The following is a 27,206-nucleotide window of genomic DNA, read 5'->3' on the forward strand; positions in this document are numbered from 1 at the left end:
CAACTTAATTTAGAGCTGGCCTCGGGACGAATAACCACCATATGTCATATATTATAGTTGATAAGTCCTGCATATGCACTGATATCAAAATTTATTAAAAGTGGGTGTGCACGTCAGGTATACACAAAGTGTGGGCCTTCAGAATCATTTCCTCTGGTGGGCCCAAGGAACCTCAGTCGACGCTGCTCTAGTGGCAGTAATAAAGATAGGCTATGGCTTCTCTTCATGTAGCACACAGTTTACACAGGCCACAAACTCTCTCCATGTGGAGTACATACAGTAAATGCTCACAGTCTTTAGGCATGGCACACTCCAAGAGGTTGTTTAGCCCATATCAATTTTTAAACCCCACCCCACCTTGCAGGACCAGTTGGATCCAGCATACTTACCTGTTCTCCGATGTTCGGTTACGGATCCTAGCGTTTACCACTGTCTTCTCTGGACTTCCAGTATCACAGGTAAACATCTGGGATGGACAAGATCTCGTGCTTCCCAAGTGCAACATTACTGGGTCACGTGCCACTTCGGGGACAAGTCACTGCTGCAGCTAGTCATCTGTGCTGGATGTTAACATGTGGCACTGGAAGTTCAGGGAAGAGAGCAAAGGTCCTACACAACCCCACAGCTCAGTCTGCCTGGACCGCTACTCTCTACAAAGGCATTTCACTCTACGGCAATCTGGCCTGTTCTTTCAGACCAGGCTTGTCACAGGTGCTCTTAGGGCTCGCGGTTGCGAGGGCTTGGAAACGCTATGGTGGGCTTTACCTGCTCAACACTCTCCTCTTCCACGGTTGTTTTTGTCTGTTCAATGACATCTTGGTGGTTACCATGTTGTAGCCACCAACCTTAGACCGAGTTCCCATGTATATGCGATCCATTGTCGTTACCTTCTGGCATAGTACAGAAACGCCAGAGAGAAACTGTTGCCAGATCTGATCCCATAGTTTTGTGTGGGATTGTTTCTGGCATCTTGTGCACCAGTTTTGAGGCCAGATGTCTCCTAGTGTGGGACAGCAAAACATAGCATGCAGCATTTTTCAGTCAAGTGCTTTTAGGCTATGGATGCCAGACTGTACACTAACGTGCACAAAGGCTGTGTACACACCAATCAGTTGGGTTCAGCTCTGGCATGAAACAGATGGCCAGACACAAATTATATATGTGCAACCAGCCGAACAGCATAAAGGAAAACTGACTACAGAATCCTTGTAAGGGTTGTATGTAAGTAGTAATAAAGGATGTTTTTTTCCCATAGGAACAGCACCTCTCCTGTCCAATCACCTACCAGAGCTTACTGCATACTATTCATACACTGGCCTCAATAATAAAAAGTATGCAGTAAACTTATAAGCTCCACCTAGTGGTGGCTGCAGTAAACGTAAAAGCTCCCTCTAGTGGTGGCTGCACAATGTTATAATTTCACCCTGTGTTTATGCAGGATATTCAGAGATCTATATAAGAAAACTGAGCTCACAGTAATTACAGTATCTGAATTTGTCTGGCTCAATAAATTAGAAACAAATCCACCACTCGCCTGCCCCCTTGGGACTCCAGTAGATTACAGCTAGATAAAGACACCAGTAACTAAAAGTACAGAATGATGTTTCTATATTTCCTCCAGACTAGAAAATAAGCTAAATATAAAGCAATAGAATACACTCTAATCCTGGATTAGTATGTATCTATTTTGCAGCATTTATAGCAGACGGAATTGTACAGTATTGTATAAACCAGATTTAGAAGAGTTTATTTTAGGACAAGGGTTACTAGATAAAAGAAATGGAAAAAACTAGACAATTGTATGTCTCCGTGGTTAGCACTGCTACTTTATACTAATGGGGTTCTGGTTTGAATAAGGGTACTTTCACACTAGTGGCAAGGAACTCCGGCAGGCTGTTCCGGCAGGTGAACAGCCTGTCGGATCCGTGCTGCCACTAGTGCACGCGTGACCCCTGAATACCGCTCTTGCCCCATTGACTATAATGGGGCGGGCCGGAGTTCCGGCAGCAGAACGGCAAACATGCCGAGAAGCGGCGGAATAAAACTACGACATGTCGTAGTTTTATTCTGGCCGTCTCTCGGCATGTTTGCCGTGCTTTCGCCGGAACTCCGGCCCACCCCAATTATAGTCAATGGGGCCGGAGCGGTAGTCCGGTGGCACGTGTGCACTAGTGGCAGCACGGATCCAACAGGCTGTTCACCTGCCGGAACAGCATGCCGGAGATTCTTGCCGCTAGTGTAAAACTAGCCTAAGACCAGATACATTCTATGAAATTTGTATGTCCTCTGTGAGGATGCCGTCAGACTGGGTGCTACCAATCAACTAGGCCTATCATGTACATTTGGCGGCCCGTTTGTTCGTAAACCCTACTATCTACTTTGCTCAGACTTCTTTTGCTCATCCCTAGGATTCTCATGGTTAGATTCTCTGGGATGGCTGCCTTTCACCTATTTAAAGGCTATGTACAGGGTATTTTTTATTATTTCATTGTATACGCTTTAAAGTAAAAAATAAAAAAAATTTCAATTGGTCTTTGTTAAAAATGTTATGCCCCCTTCTCAGTACAGCTTTGAGATTCTAGTAGCAGGCTCTGTATTTTTACTGTGTTCCATCAGGCAACTCAGCTGATGGCTCTTTATCTCTGACCTTATAAACACTATATTATGGCTTAATTCTTATCTTACTAACAAGAATGTGGCTTTAATAAGTGTTTATGAGCTTTTATTAATTTGGAGATAAGGTTTATTAGCTGACTGGCACAAAGTGAAAGTACGATTCATACATCTATACAGTTAACCTTTTGTGACAGAACAGCTGAATATTTTAAATAAAGACCAATTGAAAAAATTATTTTGAGCCCAAAATGAGTAAAATGCAATAATGAAAAATTGCCCCCGAAGGTGTTCATAGCCTTTATGTCTTAATATCTGTTATGAGCAACAAGGATTTCTTGACTTTTTCTCACTAACTTTATCGTGTAATCTGATCCTTCAGTGAGCTGACAGCCCTCTTGTCTCTCAAGATGGACTTAGCAAAGAATGCTAGTATAGAAGTGGGTGAGATAGAATAATTTTTCTCTGGTAAGATACACGTATATTACAAAGTTTCTTATAGTCACTTATTCTTATATGTACACAAAGTGTTCAATGTACAGTGACCATTTAATGGGGCTGTCCCATGCAAAATATTCTACATGAAAACAGCATCTGTATCTGAATACTTTTGTAATTGCATATAATTGCAAATTTCGTATAGCCAGTGAGTTATTCAATAAAAGTGTATCTCTATATCTCCACCTGATGTTTGTTTTTTTCCTTATTTCTCTGTCCACCTCAACAAGGTGGACACATATGCTCAGTTTCATCCTTCAAATGCCAGCAGCTGTATCTACTGTTAGAAGCTATGACAGTTACATGAAGAGATCTGCAACAGAAAGGGCATGCCCCCTGAGAAAGTAATAGACAGCCATGGCAGAGAAGACACACCCTTGAGCTGCTAGCTTGAAATAAATCTAGCAGAGCAATCAGAGCAATGAATGGGGAGATCCCTGGACCCATGTGAGGTACAGGGCTGGTTCTAGCTTTGTTAGAAAGAGATCATCAGGTACTATATGATGTCTGATTTTCACTTTTTCTTTATATTAATCACAGAATAATCCCTTTAAGCATTTGCATGTTTATAAAACAATGAGAACATTTTCATTACCGGTATGAAGTTTGACATAATATCCTCCACAGCACTGATGGTCGGGCTTTACTAGATGAAATTGACCCTCACAACATATCCGTGATGCATTGTCAATGGATGCAACATAGTCCTTTTCACAGCACTCATATCCGTCCTTTCTGTCATAGAAAACATGACGGCAACACACCTGTCATAGAAAACATAAGTCAGTCGAATGAAAATAGGAATGTTTCAGTGGTAACGTTGGGTTCACACAACTGTTTGTCTGTGGACGGATCTAAAGAAATTAGTAGGGATGAGGGAAGTGAGATTTGGATCCAAGATCCAAAGTTGCTTTGCTCCAAACTTTGTTTTAACACTGCACGGAGATCCGTCTCTGTACAACATTAAACTGTAAGTGCTCCGGCAAGGCAAATTGGTTATCACTGATGGTACACATGACTGCGGTGAATAACTTTAGGATTTGATTTTTTTTATTTAAAAACCATTTTAAAACTTAAGACGGATCCTTGTACAGCATCAAAACGAGGTTTTGAGTGAAGCAACTTCGGATCTTGGATCCCAAGCTTGCTTCGCTCATCCCTAGAAATGAGCTGAAGGATCTCTCGTTTATTCCTGCGGGATTTTTTTTCAGAATATGTCAATTTGCCTTGGTTAAAGCCAAGGAAACCTTCACAAATTCTCCAAGCTATGTCTTTGGATCTTGCACAGCAATCATCCAGTTAGCGCTCCTTTCAGGGGAATGTAACAAAAAAAATGTGTCAAAATTTGAGTACATCTCCAGGACTGCAGCAAATTTTGAGGAGGACTCCAGCTTCTCACAATACAAAATGTACTACATTAAAACTAGAAAAAAATACCTTCACAGGCTGCAATCCACATCACAACCACCAGAAGGCGACGTAGAAAGACAAATAGCATAAACAACTCTCGACTGAGTATCGGGGAATCATGTTTCTAAGCTGATCATTTCCCACCTCTCATGTAAAGCCAAGATGAAAGGTAAGTAAGGACACATCTGTAGGTTACTGAGAGACTAAGGAAATATTTCTTACCCTGAGCTAACATATTCATTAATGTTGAGCGAAGCATTCGAAACGCAATTCGATCCAAAGTTTAGGAAAACTCTGATTCTAAATGAATCTGAATTTCCTGACCTGTGCTTTTGCTGATCTGTCTGTTAGCCAAGTAATGGTAGCGGCCGACTCTGCTCCACTATACAGGGATGATGAGCTTTGTGAGCACAGTCAGTAGCTACAGGCCAGCACAGACTTGGAGGAGAGGTCCGCTGCCAACTCCATTAGGCGTGCAACTACCGATGATGACAGTCAGGTGGGAGCACATGTTTTGAGAGGTTAGGGACGCGCTCAAGAGACAGGTGAGGGTGACACAAGTGACTTGCAAACATATGTAGATGATGTAGCCGATCGCACGTGGGAGCCGAGTGAAGACGGGGAATCGTCATCGTCAGGGGGCAAGGGTGGCAGCCTGCCTGTGAGAAAGCAAGGGTGGAAGCAGTGGGAGATCTGGAGCCAAATGCTGGAGGGGTACACCATCTGCTACTCAGCAGTAGTCCGTGCCCAAAGCTCTATGCAGCCCGGCTCAGGCAGGACGATGATGATGACACCGGCCTCTGATAGGCTACAGGAACAAGGACTAAAGCCTATTAGAGGAAACATCGCTCCCGTGTCCCGTTGCGGCATTCAACTGTATTGTTGTCCTGAGTACAGCGATGCAGTTGAATATGTAGAGATGAGCGTTTCCACAATGAAAGCGCTCATTGCCCACCTCCCTTCCGCTGCCCCCTCTTGCCCCTACCTGGTGCTGCCTAAGGAAATCGCCTCACCTTGCCTCATTTGCGGTGCACCCTTGGGGTTAACACTAGCGTTTCACTGGTTTTCAGCCTTCCCTCTGACGGATCCGTCTGCCTCTTCTTTTATGTAACCTACACTTTAATGGAGGACGGATGTCACCAGATTTGAAAACACTGCTTTTATGCAGAGTGGCCTGGGTATACCTGATTTATAGCCATTTGTGACAAGTGGAATTTCTTCTCCAACTTTGGCGAAGCTGCCGAATGGAATTTTTCAAAACTTTGCTTGTCTCTAATACTCCTTACTGTATATTGGGGTCCGATTTCAACTTTTTCTGTGGGGTCCAATGGTTACTAGAAGAGATGAGCAAAGTTTTGAAAAAGTCGATTTGGCTGCTTTGCCGAACTTTGACAAGAAATGTCATTTGTTATGAATGACTTTGTCACAAATCGCTTTCCGTTGTATGGAGAGGGAGCAATGACAAGCACGTAGCACCCCCGCCATTTAACCCCTCAGATGTCCTATTCAATGCTGATCGTGGCATCTGTGACTTACATTTAGCCTTTCAGGGGTGAAAAAAATACTCACCTCATCCACTTGCTCGTGGAGAGACCGTCTGCTCCGGTCTAGATAGGTCATCAGTATCTGATTAGAGGAGGTCTGACACCCGTTTTGTGAATGTGCCGGTGCTCCTGTGAGCACCATGGTCTTGCCCTATACTCACCAAGCACAGCGCGGTACATTATATAGTGGCTGTGCTTGGTATTGCAGCTCAGCCCCATTCACTTCAGTGGGGCTGAGCTGCGCTTCAGCCATGTGACCTAGGGAAAGCTGCGAGAAGGCAGCGGTGCTACTGCGAGCGCCGGTGCCTTCTCGAACAGCTGATCCCAGGTGTCAGACCCCCACCAGTCTGATACAGAGGATAGGTCATCAGTAGTAAAATCTAGGAAAACTCCTTTAAATTTATGTTTTTTTTTTATTTTAAATAGTCCAAAAATGTGGTAAATGCCTGCCAGTATGTAAACACCAACACCTGCCAGGGTGATGGATCTTCATCTTCTTCTTCCTGTTTTCCGATTGGAAAATTGGTTGATGCCTTTTTGAGAAATCCACCCAAATCAAATCTAAGATCCAGTTTCCACCCGAATTTTGGGAAATTTCTGGTTGAATTTGATTAGTTTAGAACCAATTCACACATCTCTAATGGTTACTTGTTACGCCCCCAACACTTAGTATAAATTATTAGGTTTTTTTATTTTCTTGTGTAAGACTTACGGGACCGAATCCTTTCTCAACACAAAAAAGTAAAACTAAGAAACCCTTGTTTTGACGCATTTTCGCCGGCAGGATCAGCGGGCACAATGCCCGTGCATCCAATACCTACCTGTCATTTACTGTCAGCAATTGGAAGGGATTTTATAAATAAATAAAATCCAGCCCGAATAAAACAGCAGACATTGCAGTATATACATCTCCCCTCTCCGCAGAATCCTCGCATCATCCATTTTCAATGTGAAAGGTACAGAAACAGAGTAAGCCAAGAAAGCAAAAAAAAAAAAAAGGCAAAACAAAAACAAAAAAAAAAATAAAACAAAAAGAGCCGCGGCTGATGTATTCAAATTGAATTATAAGGGTTGACGCTGACTTGAGAAATTCAGTTTATTAAATTAGTTATTCAGAGCAAACAGCTATATTGGTGGGAATCAGACGAGCCGGCTTTACTGGCAGCGAGGCAACGCTAATGTTATATCCTCTTCATCCCATCATTATGTCCATCTGGCACTAAATTATACGATACGACTACACTGGCTGCGTTGCGAGGGTTGCCTCCCAATGTAAACGCTTTTGTGATTAGGTCCAAACGCGTCCAGTTAATCATCATATAGACATAATAAACCCATCGAACGCTTGTTGACTAGCGGCGACGTCCGGCCATAAAAGGAGGCTCAATTATTGCTATAATAGAGGATAAAGGGCGAGGAACTGGGACTTTTTATGTAAAAAAAAAAAATAATGATCATTTTACCCCCATTAGTCAAATCATAATGATGTTTAGAACCGCAAAGGAATAACATAATACGGAAATCATAGAAGCGATGACCACACGATGACATTGGCCGCATTTTACCGAAGGCCAAACGTGGACACTTCAGAATAATTTATAATTCGCTCCCCCAATCAGATTTTAATTACTGTCTACTATACGGGGGCATATTTTGTGAATTTGCTAATCGTTGGAGAACCGCTGTGTTGCCATTGACAAATTGCTACATTATTTCATTACGGCTCGTCGGCTGAGAGAATCCAGCGCAATTTGTCAATAAAAGCCATTTGGAATCTCCCGCCGTGCGGTTCCGCGTATTGATCCGGAGCTTAAACAGTGGTTAATAGGAGAATTAATCTGTAAAATGCAATAATTTTTTTTTTTTATTCTCCTAACAAATTATAGAAGGTCTTTTCATGGCGACTTGTCGAGCAAACAAGTGCCTGCTTGTGACGGAAATGAAATTGATTTTCAGTAAGGGAGAATCGGGTGAATTAACAGGAAAGTTTAATCAACTTGTCTATGGATTTTACTGTAAAAACAATATGGCTGCTTTCTTCCAGAAACAGCGCTGCTCTTTTCCATAGGCTGTGTTTGGTACTGCAGGTCTGTCTAACTCAAGTGAATGCAGTTAAAGGGGTTGTCCCATCATAGACAATAAGGGCATATCACTAGGATATGCACCCATTGTCTGATAGGAGCGGGTCCCTTCTGTGGGATCCGCACCTACACCAAGAGTGGAGCGGGGAAAGTTGGTGGAGGGCACACTGCGCATGCGCACCCGCTCTCCATTCATTTCTATGGGGCCGCCGAAAATAGCCGAGCGCTGGATGGGCTGTTTCCGTCGGCCCCTTAGAAATTAATGGGAGCAGTGGCCGCACAAGCGCGGTGCGCTCCCGGTCACTTGTATAGGGAGGGCGTTTAGTGGTGGCGGGAAACCAGAAGCGGGACCCACACCTATCAGACAATGGGGGCATATCCTAGCGATATGCCCCCATTATCTCTGATGGGAATACCCCTTTAAATTTAACGTGGACAAGGGTTGAGCTGCAGTACCAAACACTGCCCATGGCACCGTTTTTTGTACAAAACAGCCATGTTTTTGTAATGTCAACTACTACTACTTTCTTTTGTTATACTCATGGGCGACCCCTTTATTACAATTTAAAGTGGTGACACCCAACTGGTGCCTGAACTGCATCCTCATGTTTAGGGATATTGCTGTGGCACAGCTGCCTTCACCTGGAGAGGATAAGGTCTGAGATCCTTTTATGCTGATGACTACAGTGCTGCCCCCTTTCACCTCAAAGGGGGGAGCACTGCAATAGCAAGCTCTGTCCCCTGCACGAATGGGCAGAACTGTGTATTTCTGGCACAGGAAAGGTACTCCCAAACATCTGTTAGACCTCCACCGATCGGATAATAAAGGGGTTTCCCATGAACTATATTCTAGCACCTATAACCAGCACCTTGATCTGAATGCTTTTGTAATTTTATGTAATAAGAAATTGAGTATAGCTGCTGAGTTATTAAATTAAATGTATCTGTATAGCGCCACCTGCTGTTTCTTTTTTCTTATTTCTTCCTCGGGCTCATTTTCATCCTTTTAAGGGAACCTGTCACCGGGATTTTGTGTATAGAGCTGAGGACATGGGTTGCTAGATGGCCGCTAGCACATCCGCAATACCCAGTCCCCATAGCTCTGTGTGCTTTTATTGTGTAAAAAAAAAACGATTTGAAACATATGCAAATTAACCTGAGATAAGTCCTGTACGTGAGATGAGTCAGGGACAGGACTCATCGCAGGTTAATTTGCATATGTATCAAATCGTTTTTTTTACACAACAAAAGCACACAGAGCTATGGGGACTGGGTATTGCGGATTTGCTAGCGGCCATCTAGCAACCCATGTCCTCAGCTCTACACACAAAAATCCCGGTGACAGCTTCCCTTTAACTTGACTCCTGAGCTATAATAGGGAGAGAGTTTCATGACCCCTGAGCTGCAGCAGAAAGGACACGCCCCCTGAGCTGACAGCTTGAAATTAATCTAGCAGAGCAATTGGAGCCATGAATTGGGAGATCTCTGGATCCATGTGAGGTACTAGCTTTGTTAGAAAGAGATTGTCATGTATTATATGATGTCTCATTTTCATTTTTTTACATTCATCATGGGATAACTGCTTTAATGACCTATACTAAAAATAGGTTATCAATTGTTAAATTTTGGAGAACCCCTTTATGGCCATGGTACCATGCACTGACTGGGTCAAGTCACATGAGGGAGCGCATTGGGCCTAAACAGTGTGTGTGGTGAAGTAAACCGCACTGAGACTGTGACTGATAATATGGACTGATACCGTGCTCCAACGTGTGTGAGGCATGAGACAGGGCAAGCACGTCTAGGTGGAATATCACCTGATGCGCGTACAGTCGAGAGAGACAGTTATAAGAGACTGTTAACCTTTTACTGTAACTGCCAAGCATTGTGCCTCTGCCAGGAAGCGTAACCAACAAGTTTAGTGCCAGCACCTGGAAAAGTAACAACCATGTTTTGTGCCTGTGTAAAGAAGTGTGTAACCATTAAGGCCTATGTACACCTTTGGGGGCAATTCTTTTAAATGTTGCATTGTACTTATTTTGAGCTAAAATCATTTTTTTTTTATTGGAAATATGGATGTCACCACCATGGTCATGGTCGTGACGCATGAACCGCATGCTGTTGCCTGGGGTTTGGTTTGGTTGTTTAACCACAGGTGAGGGCCGTTAGTATCTTGCCTCACTTGTGGTTGCCGCGGGCAACAAGTTGTTATTTTGTATCTCGCAGTATAGCAGCCTGAGCTGGTGCTAGGCAGCTTGCTGCAATGTGCATGCGGTTGCACCTGGCAACCTGTCTTTGTTAGGTGTGTCTTTTGTATGTCTGGTGTGCACAAGGTTTTAGTTATGTGTGCACTTTCCCCTTTAAGTGGCTTCCATCTCTTGCCTGGTGTAGGAAGGGTTAACTCCCTCTTTGTGTGAACACTGGGTGTGTCTGTGTGTGGGTGTGGCTACATGGGCTATTTAGCCTCAGTTGAGAGCAGAGGTCTGAGGGGTACTCCAGGCATTTTGCTGGAGTCATCCTCCTGGTTTCTTTTACCATATGCCAGTGAGGGCCACCCTTGTGGTCATAAGTTTTACGTGATGTCATTTTATGTTATGTGGTGTTTATGATTTCTGCGGCTATGGATCTGGCTTCCTGTGTTTTTATGTGTGTGTGCTGTGTCCTTTTATGTTTAAGTGTGGACATCAGCTTGTGTGCACGGGATCCAGTCAGTGTATCTGTGGCAGGTAGGTGTGGAAGTGCTTTTCACCCTCCTGCCATATCCATAGACTGTTTATGTTCCTATCCCCTTGCAGCTTGGCCACTTTAGACTCCTGTTTCTCTGCGTCCAGGAGGAACAGGTTGTCTACCCAGCTCCTAGCTCAGGGATCTGCGGAGGGTTAGTAGTGATCCGAGGTTCCGGAGCATGAGCCCTCCTACCATCAAGGTCGGCTCATGCAGCTAGGAGTCAGGGTCAGATTAGGGATGCGCTAGGAGGTGACCTGCTCCCTAATTCTGTTGTTTCTGGCCTAACAGCTTCCACGTACAGTAACATCACACGGATTAGAGTTACCCCCACTCTAATCCGTGACAATGGAGCCCTATTTTCTGTACAGGGCTGAGATTCTGTAATAGAGGGATTTGAATTTCCTCTCTGCTCTGTCAGCCCTGCTAATCTGACAGGCTCCTTATCTCTGCTCTCTGACATTATAAACACTCATTGTAGCTCAGTTCTTATCTTACTGAGAAGAATGTGGCTTAAAGGCTATGTACACCTTTGCAGGCCATTTATTTATTATTGCATTGTACTTATTTTGAGCTAAAAATCCTTTTTTCAATTAGTCTTTATTGAAAATATGGAATCTTTTTTGTGTACGTAGTGGAGATGGTGTAGTAGCAGCCTGTGGATTTTCTGTCTTTTCCGTCATTTGGGGAGCAGACGGGGTCCTTATCTCTGCTCTCTGACATTATAAACACTCATTATATCTCAGTCCATATCTTACTGATAAGAATGTGGGTTAAATAAGGGTTTATGACCTCTTAGTAATTTAGAGATAAGGTTTATTAGATGACCGACTGGCACAAAGTGAAAGTACCAGTCACACAGCTAGAAAAACTGTTAACCCTTTGTGACTGAACGGCTGAATATTTTTAAAAAAGAACAATAAAAAATATGATTTTAACCCAAAAATGATAAAAATGCAATCATAAACAAAAATTGTCTCTGAAGGTGTGCATAGCCTTTAAATAAGTGTTTATGACTTCTTAATACAATAGAGATAAGGTTTATTAGATGATGGGCACAAAGTGAAAGTAAAAAGTACTATTCACATTAACTCTTTGTGACAGAAGGCCTCAATATTTTTAATAAAGACCAAATGAAAAAATTATTTTTTAGCCCAAAAGGAGTTAAATGCAAAAAAATTATAATAATTTGCCTGCGAAGGTGTACATAGCCTTTGAGCCTGTTTCCTCTGTGAGACAGTCTGTAACTTTCATGTTAGTTGTCTCAGTTCTGAGTAAACACTTTGTAACAGCGGCTGCAGTACGCCGCTGTTCCCCCGCTTACCACCGTGTACCTAGGCGCCATGCTCAGCGATGATTCTTCTGTCCACCGCTGCAGTCCTGTACGTGCTATGGTGCTGAGGATTCCGCTCCATGGGTTCCATTTAGCCCTGGCCACAGCATGCTTGATTGCTGGTGTCTGGTTTCACTGCCCTGGGGGGCAGGGGTTGGGTCATGTGACCTCACTGACCAACCCAGGCTCTCCGGAAAGTATTAAGGTGGCTCAGCCCCCTTCCCAGATGCCTCAGTGTCAAAGTCCTTGTGTTTGCTAAGTTCCTGATACTCAAGTGTGTTCCTGATTTATGCTTCGTTTCTGGACTCTGCTTCTCGTCTGTTCCCTGCCTGCTTGCATTCACTCATCCGTTGCTGACCCGGATTGCCTGACCTGTACCTGTGCCGCATGCCCTGTCCTTTTGCCTGTTTGACTACGCCTCTGCTTCATCCTTGATCCTGCACTGCTGCTCCTGGTAACAACAATGCCTGCCTGACTACACTGTACTGCTGGTACCTACCCAGGTATCTCCTGGTCCACCCGGATCAGCTGCCTCTGACTCGGGGACTGCTCTGTAGTAGCTCCTGGCAACTACCCTAACGGCTCAAGTCTGTCCTCATCATCTGAGGCTGTAGTGAAAACCAGGTAGTTGCTTAGACATGTCTCTTCAGAGTATAGCCAGTCAGTGGCACAGGGGGTTCATATCCGCTGATCCGTGACATACCTGTCCAATACAACCTGTAAGGATATGCAAAGGCCCCTGCCCACCCATAAGAATTGGAAGAGCTCATATGTCTTCTGGTATCTTTACCATCTCGAAAACTTATCTATGTGTATGTTTATGTATATCTATTTATATATGGGCTTCTCTATGCCGGCGCTCTGTGGCGCCCCCGTATGTATGTTAACAAAAACAAGAAGAAATCCCCAAATCCTCAGAAGATATGTTTTTCAAAGGTTTTCTTTCCTTCCTTGATCTATGAAGAGAATGTCAGTCACAATTACAGCTGTGTGTGTGCACCTTCACCTTGACACAGCCTTTGTTTAAAGGGGTTCTCTGAGACTGGGAACCCTTTTGATAATATTATGCAGGTTGAAGAGATTTAATAAAATATACCTTTCACTGGGGCTCCAAGTCTAGTTCTGGGCTCCTTTATCCTCTGCTTCTGGTCCCTGTTGGACTAGAAGTTTGACATGATGCCGTCTACGATCATGTCATACATGCATGCCTAAAAATATCAAAAGAGGTTCCTGAGAGCCCTTTTAACCCTTTTAGCCCTGAAGGGTTTTATGTTTTTTCCCTGTTGCCTTCCTGGATCCATAATTATATGATTTTTTTTTTTTTTGCAGGATAAGTTATACTTTCTGATGGCACCATTTTACATTGCATACAATGTTTTCGGAAGCTGAATATTTTTTTCAAATGGGGTGGAATTGTAAAAAAATGCAATTATTTCACAATTTTATAGGTTTTGTTTTTACACTGTTCTGTGGTGTGGTAAAAATGACCTGTTAACTTAATTTCCCGGGTCAGTAAGATAACAGCAATACCACATTTCTAGAATTTTTCTTGTGTTTTAAAAACTGACAAAAAAAAAGTAGCATCACCATTTTCCGACCCACATAACTTTTGTATAGTTACGTCTATGAAGCTGTATGGGTGCTAATTTTTTACAGGGTGATCTTTAGTTTTTATTGATATTATTTTAGAACGTGTATGACTTTTTGATAAATTTTTATAACATTTTTTGAGGCACGTGAAATCGGCCATTTTTTATTTTTTTTACATTACAGTATTCACCATATGGGATATAAACTTTTATATTCTAAAAGTATGGGCCTTTTGGGATATGGCTTTGCCTATGATTTTTTTTTATTATCTTTTTTTTTATTTTTTTATTACAGGAAATTATTTTTATTTTTTATATTTATAGCTTTTTTATAGCTTTTTTTTTTAAGTTACCATAGATGACTATAATAAGTAATCATTAGATTCCTATGGTGACAAACAGAACAAACGGCAACCCCAATCACCGTGTGGGGGATTGGTGTTACCGCAGCGCAGGCCCAGAGAAGACCAAGGAGAGCTGAGTGCAGGAGAGACCGCCATAATGAGCAGAGTAGCAGTGAAGCAGGAGAGGTAAGTGAATTTATTTATTTTGGCTCTGTTCTGAGGTCTGATGGGGGTCTAACATGGAGGTCTAAAGGGGGACTGATCTGACATCTGATATGGGGTCTGACATGGAGATCTAAAGGGGGTCTGATATGGGGGTCTAACATGGAGGTCTCATGGGGGTCTTATCTGCGGTTTGATATGGGGGTTCAATGTGAGGATCTGATATTGGCTTCTGGTTTGAGGTCTGATAAGGGGGTCTGATCTGAAGTCACATATGGGGGTCTGATATGTGGTTATGATTTAAAGTGTGAGGTGAGGTTCTGATTTGAGGTATGATGGGGGGGTCTGATTTGAGGTCTGATATAGGGGTCTGATTTGAGGTCTTATATGGGGGTCTGATTTAAAGTGTGATATGGGCTTCTGATTTGAGGTGTGATATGGGGTTCTGATTTAATGTGTGATATGGGGGTCTGATATAAAAAGTTAGGGGGTATGTAAGGGGGTATTTTTTTGTACTGGCACACATATAATATGTTTATGGCACTATTAGTGTTAGGGATGCTGATTGCTGGCTGCAGTCATTTTTTAGGGTTACTGTTTCTGCAGTATAGTATTAGGGAGCACAGGGGGTGGCAGAATTGGATGTTGAGAAAGTGGGAGGGTGATGGAAAAGTAGAAAAGTAGAAAACTAAGATGTCGGTTTGTCAAACTCTGCAAAGAGAAGGGATGGCTGAAATAAATCATCATGATGGTATGGTCTGAATGGAGAAGATGAGGAAGGAGCACATCTACATCAGAGGGACATCACTGGATGTCAGAGGTATGTGGGGCTGTATTATCCTGTATTTTTTGTAGCGATGTATGTAATTGTAATGGATCTCCTGGCACCCCGACAGGGTACCTCTGTTGATGGATGCTCCTAGTGCTTCCTGAGGGCTCCAAACACTCCACTTGACACTGTGAGCACTGCCAACCCCACTAACCGCCGCAGCTTGGTTAGGATCTCACCGTCTTCTACCCACCCTGGACCTACGAAAAGGCTTCCAGGTTCCAATGGGTGAACCTCTCTTCCTTCAGAGAGCGATGCAGGAACAAGCTCTTAAAAGAGCTTAGGGATTATAGCCAGGGGAGTATACAGCATATAGCATTCCCCAGTGTAGATGCAGCCTTTTTCCCACACACAAGACGAGGCTCTATGTTGAGGGTAAAACAGGAACTCTTTTTATTGGAGCCTTTTATGCAGGTCTTCCAGCAAGGGACACTCCCCTGGGGAGCTTGTGGAAGACTGAGACAGTTTTTACATTAGCCATTCACATGCATTTACAGTATGGAAACACTCCCAGCAATATTACACAACCCCCCCTCTGCCTGTGATACAATTAACAAACACAATGAGCTCTGCCTGTGAAACAACTACTAAACACAATGGGCTAACTTAATCACTCACAGGCAGAAAACACACAAATTTCCCCAAAACACAGAAAACATCCCAAAGTTCCACATATCCCCTAAGTTATACATCCCTGCATAGTTCTGATCTGGGCGAACAACATATCCAGAAATCACCCAGATCCGAGCAGGGGTTTTATGAAAGTCACATTTGACCGACCGCAAGCAAGGCTTTCCTGCCCAAAACAGTTCCACAGATTTAGGCTGTGCGGCCGGTCTACTTTCTCCTTCAAAGTTTTAGTATATGGGCCAAAATCCTGAGACAAAAGGCTGGCAAACAGGCCTCTCCAAAACCCAGTGGCGAGGTTATTTCCGTCACACATCTTCCCCTTCCAGGGAAGACTAACCAGGTACCTGAACTCACGCCGGTCGATACCTGAGTTAGTCTGGCAGCCCACCCACAACCAAATACTGGACCTGTTGAATTTGGAAGCCTGTCTCTGTCCAGTGAGTCCACCAAGGTTGCCAGAAGCCCTCTGCCCAGATGCCAGCGCTTCTGCTGGGGTAGCATGTGGGGAGTGAGGCTCTGGACAAGAGGATAGGGGAGGGCAGAGGCAGACTGCGCTCTGCCCAGATGTCAGCTCTTCTGCTGGGATGTGGTTAGGGAATTCTACCCCCAGGACCTGGTTGCAGATATGCTGTCGAGAGAAGGGATCGCTTACCTCCTCCTCCTGGCATTCCTGCGGGGTTGGTTGGGGATCTGTACCGGCAGTCCAGCATCCCTGAAGGTCTGGTGCAGAGACCGCGGTCCCATCTGCACAATCGGAGTTAGGTGTGCTGTCCCCCTGTGGTTGGGTAGACCGGTTGTCTCCTCTCCCTGCAAGGTACAGTGCCATTGGGGTAGGGAGACAATGCTCTCCTTTCCCTGCAAGGTACACTGCTGCTGGGAAAGGGAGACGATGCTCTCCTCTCCCTGCAAGGTACACTGCCGCTGGGAAAGGGAGATGATGCTCTCCTCTCCCTACAACTCCGGCTGCCATTGGGGATCTGGGCCGACCACCCAGCATCCCTGTAGGGCCGGTGGAGAGACCTCGGTCCCATCTCCACCTGCCTAATGGAGTTCCCCCCAGAACCCATCTATCAGGTCCCCTACCTCTGTAGCTGGTAGTAAAGTAGGGGCTTTAAGTCTGGACTGCCACCCAACTCTCCTGCAGCGTATTCTCAATTACGTGAAGCAGATGTCGGTAGTCCTGCTCAAGCCCCCACTCCAGTGTCACTAGATATTCCAAGTCTGGTCTCACCTCGTTGGGGTCAGTCCAATCTTACATACCCTCCCTGAAGTCGTAGATGTCATAAAATCGGGTCTCCGTAGTGCTTCCTAACTCTGGTTCTGTGAAAGCCTCCCACAACAGGCCAGGGCCATCGTAATCATACCCCTCCGGGTTGTCGTGCTTGGCCGTCCAGGATGTATGCCGAGTGGTATACAACCAGAGCGCCTGGTAGGCATTCTCCAGCCACAGCTCTTGCCACACCCGGAGGTCGAGCTCCTTCACCCACTCCTCTATAGGCTGCTCTCCCAGGAGGGGCATCCATAGGGCCAGTTACGTCTGCCATCGCTGGTCCTCGCTGGGGAGTCTCTCACACCACCGACGCTGTATGCCCTCCAGGGCCTTATACCAGATGCCTTTGCAGACTGTATTCCGATCAATCAGGTCCTCCTCCTCGTGTCGGGACGCTGTTTGGTTACAAACTGGTTCCATACTGCTGTAGACAGGGGCACTGTACGGGGACAAGCGTTGCCCTCAATTTTGTAAATCCACGAACGGTGTCTCCGAGCTGCTTCTCTTCGCACTAGGACGCCATCCCACTGCTGCCACCAATGTAACGTATCTCCCATCACACCGACTGGGTACCTCCGTTGATGGATGCCTCTAGTGCTTCCTGAGGGCTCCAAGCACTTCACTTGACACTTAAGCACTGCCCGCCCCACGAACCGCTGCAGCTTGGTTGGGATCTTGCAGTCTTCTACCCACCCTGGACCTACAGTACGACAAGGCTTCCAGGTTCCAGTGGGTGAACCTCTCTTCCTTCAGACAGAGCTCAGGGATTATAGCCAGGGGAGTATACAGCATATAGCATTCATCAGTGTAGATGCAGCCTTTTCCCCACACACAAGACGAGGCTCTATGTTGAGGGTAAAACAGGAACTCTTTAATGGGGCTACATGTCAGCCTTTTATGCAGGTCTTCCAGCAAGGGACACTCCCCTGTAGGCCTTGTGGAAGACTGAGACAGTTTTTACATTAGCCAATCACATGCATTTACAGTATGGAAACACTCCAAGCAATTGTACACAACCCCCCTCTGCCTGTGATACAATTAACAAACACAATGGGTTCTGCCTGTCATACAATTAACAAACACAATGGGCTAACTTAATCACTCACACACATTTTTCCCCAAAACACAGAAAACACCCCAAAGCCCCACATATCCCCATAAATTATACATCCCTGGATAGCTCTGATCTGGGCGAACAACATATACAGAAATCACCCAGATCTGAGCAGGGGTTCCCGAATTCCATGGAAGTCACATTTTACCGACCGCAAGCATGGCTTTCCTGCCCAAAACAGTTCCACAGATTTAGGCTGTACGGACAGTCTACCTTCTCCTACAACGTTTTAGTATATGGGCCATAATCCTGAGGCAAAAGGCTGGCAAACAGGCCCCTCCAAAACCCAGTGGCTAGGTTATTTCTGCCACAGTAATGTTTTCCAAGTATGTCTTTAACAGTAGAGCTGGAGGGAAGGGGTTAGGATGATAATTTTGCATTGGGGTGCGGGTGCAGTTTCAATTTTTGCCTCAGGCAGGCAGCAGAAAGTCTATGTGATCCTGTGCCCCTGGCCACAAAGCACTGAGGGAAGGGGAGCCCAAGCTAGACTCTTGCACCAAGGCCCATGAGCCTTTAGCTACATCCCTGGCTGCAATACCAGACCCAGCCAATGGGCAGATGTGATGTTTCTAGAAAATGAATAGATCCTTTATTTTCTAATTCTGGACATCTCCTTTAAGCAAGGGGAGGAGCTGTGACAATCTTGTTTTTTTTCCCTTGCTTTTTTAATAAAGGGACAGTAACATACAATAACTAATAAGCATCAGACTAACCCTTCAGATGGATGCACAAATGAACTAAACTGGAAAAAGTAATATCAATTTGGTGGGATTACCCTTTAAATCAGGTACAGCAAAAAATTGTTACTTGTATGCATAGTGTCACCTGCTGGTGGGGGTTGTAGCACTTCTCTCCGCAGATGTCTTCTCCTTTCTTGCATTTAATGAACATGCAAAAATTTCCATTTGCGTCCATTGATACCATCTTCATAGAACGACATGGCTGCATGTGTCGTCTTCTCAGGTCATAGCCAAGAATAATTCCATTAGGTTCTTCTGGTGGAGACCAATGAATCTCCACTGATCTGTGAAGTAAGGAAGTAGGAACCTATCAATCAGTGAACAGAACTGTATAGATCTGGGGTCAGCAAACTTCCAGCACTCCAGTTGTTTTGAAACTAAGGTGCCTAATATGCAAGCATGCCTGGTTGTACTCAAAACACCCATAGAAGTGAATTGAGCATACTGGGAGTTGTAGTTTCACAACAACTGGACTGCCAGAGATTGCTGACCCCTGAGATATATTTTCCCATCAGGTAAGACCTCTGCAGCGAAATACAATATAATTCTACAAGCTACTGCAGAACCTCATAATACACACTTTAGCTTCTGCAGAACCTCCTAATACACACCTCAGCTGCTGCAGAACCTCCTAATACACACCTCAGCTGCTGCAGAACCTACTAATACACACCTCAGCTGCTGCAGAACCTACTAATACACACCTCAGCTGCTGCAGAACCTACTAATACACACCTCAGCTGCTGCAGAACCTCCTAATACACACCTCAGCTGCTGCAGAACCTACTAATACACACCTCAGCTGCTGCAGAACCTACTAATACACACCTCAGCTGCTGCAGAACCTACTAATACACACCTCAGCTGCTGCTTCAGATCTTCTTCATGAAAAGGATGAGATGCCAGTGATACAAAATATGTAATGGGGACCTCAACTACCATGTCCTATTTATATTGCTGCTGAAATGGCAGAGGTGCCAGTGGGTCCCTCATGTACCAGGGCCCAGGTTTGATCGCACCAGTTGCACCACTTTAGTTTCACCCTTGGATTAACGTTTTCATGTCAGTCAATAGATGGTGTACTCACCTTTTATTGTCAAAGAGATTCTGCAGCGGAGGTGCATGTATTACAACTACTAGGCCACGTGACCAATTAACGTGACGTCACTGTTCTTGAGGTAATGATGTCTCCTTAAAAGGATGCTCCAGGATTTTGATATTGATGGTGCAGCGTCCCACATATGGTGTAAAAGGGACACTTTAAGCATCTGCTAACTCTGAGTACATACAATTACTACACCATTCGTGTTTCCCCTGCGTTGCGGCTCACTGCATGAATTGGCGTCACAAACAGGATAAAAAAATCCTTTGCGTCTTATGCGAACAGGATGCAAAATCCTCTGCGCCTTATGAGAATAAGCCCCACTTGTTTACTTAACCACTTCAGCCCCGCTAGGTGAAACCCCCTTCATGACCAGAGCACTTTTTACACTTCTGCACTACACTACTTTCACCGTTTATCGCTCGGTCATGCAACTTACCACCCAAATGAATTTTACCTCCTTTTCTTCTCACTAATGGAGCTTTCATTTGGTGGTATTTCATTGCTGCTGGCATTTTTACTTTTTTGTTATTAATCAAAATGTAACTATTTTTTTTGCAAAAAAATGACATTTTTCACTTTCAGCTGTAAAATTTTGCAAAAAAAAGACATCCATATATAAATTTTTCGCCAAATTTATTGTTCTACATGTCTTTGATAAAAAAAAAATGTTTGGCCAAAAAAAAAAAATGGTTTGGGTAAAAGTTATAGCATTTACAAACTATGGTACAAAAATGTGAATTTCCGCTTTTTGAAGCAGCTCTGACTTTCTGAGCACCTGTCATGATTCCTGAGGTTCTACAATGCCCAAACAGTAGAAAACCCCCACAAATGACCCCATTTCGGAAAGTAGACACCCTAAGGTATTCGCTGATGGGCATAGTGAGTTCATAGAACTTTTTATTTTTTGTCACAAGTTAGCGGAAAATGATGATTTTTATTTTTTTTATTTTTTCTTACAAAGTCTCATATTCCACTAACTTGCGACAAAAAAAAAAAAATTCTAGGAACTCACCATGCCCCTCACAGAATACCTTGGGGTGTCTTCTTTCCAAAATGGGGTCACTTGTGGGGTAGTTATACTGCCCTGGCAATTTAGGGGCCCAAATGTGTGAGAAGAACTTTGCAATCAAAATGTGTAAAAAATGACCGGTGAAATCCAAAAGGTGCACTTTGGAATATGTGCCCCTTTGCCCACCTTGGCAGCAAAAAAGTGTGACACATCTGGTATCGCCGTACTCAGGAGAAGTTGGGGAATGTGTTTTGGGGTGTCATTTTACATATACCCATGCTGGGTGAGAGAAATATCTTGGCAAAAGACAACTTTTCCCATTTTTTTATACAAAGTTGGCATTTGACCAAGATATTTTTCTCACCCAGCATGGGTATATGTAAAATGACACCCCAAAACACATTCCCCAACTTCTCCTGAGTACGGCGATACCAGATGTGTCACACTTTTTTGCTGCCAAGGTGGGCAAAGGGGCACATATTCCAAAGTGCACCTTTCGGATTTTGCAGGGCATTTTTTTACACATTTTGATTGCAAAGTTCTTCTCACACATTTGGGCCCCTAAATTGCCAGGGCAGTATAACTACCCCACAAGTGACCCCATTTTGGAAAGAAGACACCCCAAGGTATTCCGTGAGGGGCATGGCGAGTTCCTAGAATTTTTTATTTTTTGTCGCAAGTTAGTGGAACATGAGACTTTGTAAGGAAAAAAGAAAAAAAAAGAAAAATCATCATTTTCCGCTAACTTGTGACAAAAAATAAAAAATTCTAGGAACTCGCCGTGCCCCTCACGGAATACCTTGGGGTGTCTTCTTTCCAAAATGGGGTCACTTGTGGCATAGTTATACTGCCCTGGCAATTTAGGGGCCCAAATGTGTGAGAAGAACTTTGCAATTAAAATGTGTAAAAAATGGCCTGCGAAATCCGAAAGGTGCACTTTGGAATATGTGCCCCTTTGATCACCTTGGCTGCAAAAAAGTGTCACACATGTGGTATCGCCGTACTCAGGAGAAGTTGGGCAATGTGTTTTGGGGGGTCATTTTACATATACCCATGCTGGGTGAGAGAAATATCTTGGCAAAAGACAACTTTTCCCATTTTTTTTTTTTTATACAAAGTTGGCATTTGACCAAGATATTTTTCTCACCCAGCATGGGTATATGTAAAATGACACCCCAAAACACATTCCCCAACTTCTCCTGAGTACGGCGATACCACATGTGTGACACTTTTTTGCAGCCTAGATGCGCAAAGGGGCCCAAATTCTTTTTAGGAGTGCATTTTTAGACATTTGGATCCCAGACTTCTTCTCACACTTTCGGGCCCCTAAAAAGCCAGGGCAGTATAAATACCCCACATGTGACCCCACTTTGGAAAGAAGACACCCCAAGGTATTCAATGAGGGGCATGGCGAGTTCCTAGAATTTTTAGTTTTTTTGCATAAGTTAGCGGATATTGATTTTTATATTTTTTTGTTTTTTTTCTCACAAAGTCTCACTTTCCGCTAACTTAGGACAAAAATTTCAATCTTTCATGGACTCAATATGCCCCTCACGGAATACCTTGGGGTGTCTTCTTTCCGAAATGGGGTCACATGTGGGGTATTTATACTGCCCTGGCTTTTTAGGGGCCCTAAAGCGTGAGAAGAAGTCTGGAATATAAATGTCTAAAAATGTTTACGCATTTGGATTCCGTGAGGGGTATGGCGAGTTCATGGGAGATTTTATTTTTTGACACAAGTTAGTAGAATATGAGACTTTGTAAGAAAAAACAAAAACAAAAACAAACAAAAAATTTCCGCTAACTTGTGCCAAAAAAAATGTCTGAATGGAGCCTTACCAGGGGGGGGTGATCAATGACAGAGGGGTGATCAATGACAGGGGGGTCATCACCCATATAGACTCCCTGATCACCCCCCTGTCATTGATCACCCCCCTGTAAGGCTCCATTCAGACGTCCGTATAATTTTTACGGATCCATGGATCGGATCCGCACAACACATGCGGACTTCTGATTGGAGCCTTACAGGGGGTGATCAGGGTGATCACCCCCCTGTCACTGATCACCCCCCCCTGTAAGGCTCCATTCAGACATCCGCATGATTTTTTACGTATCCATGGATCGGATCCACAAAACGCATGCGGACGTCTGAATGGAGCCTTACAGGGGGGTTATCAATGACAGGGGGTGATCAGGGTGATCACCCCCCTGTCACTGATCACCCCCCCCCCCCCCTGTAAGGCTCCATTCAGACATCCGCATGATTTTTTACGGATCCATGGATACATGGATCGGATCCACAAAACGCATGCGGACGTCTGAATGGAGCCTTACAGGGGGGTTATCAATGACAGGGGGTGATCACCCATATACACTCCCTGATCACCCCCTGTCATTGATCACCCCCCTGTCATTGATAACCCCCCTGTAAGGCTCCATTCAGACGTCCGCATGCGTTTTGTGGATCCGATCCATGTATCCATGGATCCGTAAAAAATCATGCGGACGTCTGAATGGAGCCTTACAGGGGGGTGATCAATGACAGGGGGGTGATCACCCATATACACTCCCTGATCACCCCCCTGTCATTGATCACCCCCCTGTAAGGCTCCATTCAGACGTCCGCATGATTTTTTACGGATCCATGGATACATGGATCGGATCCACAAAACGCATGCGGACGTCTGAATGGAGCCTTACAGGGGGGTTATCAATGACAGGGGGTGATCACCCATATACACTCCCTGATCACCCCCTGTCATTGATCACCCCCCTGTCATTGATAACCCCCCTGTAAGGCTCCATTCAGACGTCCGCATGCGTTTTGTGGATCCGATCCATGGATCCGTAAAAAATCATGCGGACGTCTGAATGGAGCCTTACAGGGGGGTGATCAATGACAGGGGGGTGATCAGGGAGTGTATATGGGTGATCACCCGCCTGTCATTGATCACCCCCTGTAAGGCTCCATTCAGACGTCCGCATGTGTTTTGCGGATCCGATCCATGTATCCATGGATCCGTAAAAAATCATGCGGACGTCTGAATGGAGCCTTACAGGGGGGTGATCAATGACAGGGGGGTGATCAGGGAGTGTATATGGGTGATCACCCGCCTGTCATTGATCACCCCCTGTAAGGCTCCATTCAGACGTCCGCATGTGTTTTGCGGATCCGATCCATGTATCCATGGATCCGTAAAAATCATGCGGACGTCTGAATGGAGCCTTACAGGGGGGTGATCAATGACAGGGGGTGATCAGGGAGTGTATATGGGTGATCACCCGCCTGTCATTGATCACCCCCCTGTAAGGCTCCATTCAGACGTCCGTATGCTTTTTGCGGATCCGATCCATGTATCCGTGGATCCGTAAAAATCATACGGACGTCTGAACGGAGCATGACAGGGCGGTGATCAATGACAGGGGGGTGATCAGGGAGTTTATATGGGGTGATCATGGGTGATCAGGGGTTTATAAGGGGTTAATAAGTGACGGGGGGGGGGTGTAGTGTAGTGTGGTGTTTGGTGCGACTGTACTGACCTACCTGAGTCCTCTGGTGGTCGATCCTAACAAAAGGGACCACCAGAGGACCAGGTAGGAGGTATATTAGACGCTGTTATGAAAACAGCGTCTAATATACCTGTTAGGGGTTAAAAAATTCGGATCTCCAGCCTGCCAGCGAGCGATCGCCGCTGGCAGGCTGGAGATCCACTCGCTTACCTTCCGTTCCTGTGAGCGCGCGCGCCTGTGTGCGCGCGTTCACAGGAAATCTCGCGTCTCGCGAGAAGACGCGTATATGCGTCCAGGAGGAATAAAGCAACCACCTCCCGGACGCATATACGCGTACAGCGGTCGGGAGGTGGTTAAAGGGAACCTGTCACCTGTATTTTTGATATAGAGCTGAGGACATGGGCTGCTAGATCGCCGCTAGCACAACTGCAATATCCATTCCCCATAGCTTTCTGTGCTTTTATTGTGTAAAAAAAAACACAACTGATTTTATATATATGTAAATGAGGCTACTAACATTTCCAGACCCCAGCCATGCCCACTGTGAAGGAGCCCAGCACCGCCCCGCATCCTCCGAATCTCCTCCTTGCTCCCCGACGTCACAAAGCTAGAGCGCCGTAATCTCGCGATGTGCGAGCTTGCGCATGCACAGTGTCGGCATAGTGCTCCTTCCCTGTGCTGGCATCAGCCTCAGGGAATGAACTGCGCATGCACTAGCTCACGCATCGCGAGTTTACGGCGCTCTAGCTTTGTGATGTCGGGGAGCAAGGAGGAGATTCGGATGATGCGTGGTGGTGCTGGGCTCCTTCACAGTGGCCGTGGCTGGGCTCAGAGTAAGAGAACGTTGGACTCATCTCTCAAGCATGGAGGAGACTGGACTTATCTAAGGTTAAATTTACATATCTATAAAATCGTTTTTTGACACAATAAAAGCACAGAGAGCTATGGGGACTGGGTATTGCTGATGTGCTAGCGGCCATCTAGCAGCCCATGTCCTCAGCTCTATACCCAAAATCCACGTGAAAAGTTTCCTTTTAAGAGACTATGTATGTGCTTTGACACAGTGGAAAATTTAAATGTCTTTATTGAACTGGAGAATTGTTTAAATCGCTTGAACACTACATAGGCATACTTTACAGTTACTTGCTACATAATCGCATTGTTAAAAGTATGTTGCTGTGTCACTATCACTGTTTGGTGTCAGTGAACAGACTGTAATTCTTGAACCTAAAATGGCCGCCAGAGGCCTTCTTGATTAATTTGCTATGCCATTACTTTAAGCTACGCCCTGCTAGCGGCGGGAAAATTCAGGTACACCCCCTTCAGAGTGGGAAAATCTATTGTGTCACCCCTTTATGCAAAGTAATTAATAATGTGCCTCCCAATGCTGGCGGCCTGGTGCCTTCCCTATGCAAAGCGGACCCAGGGGGAGGGTCGCGCGCCAGAAGAGTGACGTACGTGCGCGCGCTGAACACTTCAGTAGACACAGCGCACACAGAAAGGAGCAGTGTGACGAAGAGCAGGAAAAAGAAGGAGACCAAAATAGCTGAGAAAAAGACAGAGCAAGATGTCCCGCCTGTCATCCCTATACCGGAGGGAAGCACGGAACTCACGCCAGAGGTCGCGCTCGACAGAGCAGAGGAGGTTCACCCAGCCGCATTAGTGCTTCGAGGTCTGGCCGATGAAGCTGCGCTGCTAGCCTGCATACGGGCACTGTGGGACCGCCAATGGGGAGAGCAAGGAGTAGACCCTCTGCCTAGGTCGCCCGCCTATACTACAGGTTAGCCAGTTGTAGCTACACCAGCTGATTATATTGCTGAAAGGTCCAGTCAGGACCAAGCTGCATGTGACTATATATGGCCAATATTGAAATGGAGCAAGAGACACTGTTGCTAAAGGGACTTTGATGTTTGTTGTTTGGGTGGCAGTTCCTCCAAGCCACTGTGGAGCCTTTTGCCCTTCTAAAGACTCTACTATGGACTCCACAATTCAGACAAATCCCAAGTTGCACCCTTGTTTTTGCGCCCTTTTATTCCCTTTTCACCCCCTTTTCAGGTTGTCTGAGACTTTAACTTGCAACGTTCAAGGAAATGTACCCAGAAAAACTTTTTTCTGTGCCTTATCCTATGCAACGTACACCCTCTTAAATCCGAGACTTTTGCACTTTAACCATTTGGATTACAAATTATTTATACCCCAAATTAGGGATGGACTTTGTCTCAGGACTATGTCATAGACTTCATTTCCCCAAATGTGAGATCACCGCCCATTTTGTCCCCGCCAAGTAAAGAAGAAAAACAGCGCCCATTATCCCTTTTTGCTATTTTGTGCAATAATAGGCAATACCTTTATGCACCTGAATTAACTTGAAAATGTGAAATATGCAAAATATATATGTGATAAATTGCCTAATCTGTATTGTTGTGTATAACCCTATTTATTACAGGAGGTTATCGAAGTGTCATAATAGTACATAGCAATGAATATATGCATATTTGTGTGTGTGGACTGTACAAACCGGATTCCAAAAAAGTTGGGACACTAAACAAATTGTGAATAAAAACTGAATGCAATGATGTGGAGATGGCAAATGTAATAGAACGTAGATGACAGATCAAACGTTTAATCCGAGTAAATGTATCATTTTAAAGGAAAAATACGTTGATTCAAATTTTCACGGTGTCAACAAATCCCCAAAAAG

At 44.8% G+C, this 27,206-nt stretch overlaps 1 protein-coding gene across 1 annotated transcript in view; it reads right to left on the reverse strand.

Annotated features, from left to right (window-relative positions):
- USH2A (usherin) overlaps positions 1-27,206 on the reverse strand; it is a 426,892-nt gene that overhangs the window by 240,771 nt on the left and 158,915 nt on the right. Inside the window, exons 14-15 of the mRNA XM_044291289.1 lie at positions 18,967-19,165; positions 3,707-3,875 (exon numbers count right to left, since the gene is read on the reverse strand). Coding sequence (XP_044147224.1) covers positions 3,707-3,875; positions 18,967-19,165 — 368 coding nt within the window. The remainder of the gene's footprint in view (positions 1-3,706; positions 3,876-18,966; positions 19,166-27,206) is intronic.

Source organism: Bufo gargarizans, chromosome 4 (assembly GCF_014858855.1).
Source record: "Bufo gargarizans isolate SCDJY-AF-19 chromosome 4, ASM1485885v1, whole genome shotgun sequence".
NCBI classification, from domain to species: Eukaryota; Metazoa; Chordata; class Amphibia; order Anura; family Bufonidae; genus Bufo; species Bufo gargarizans.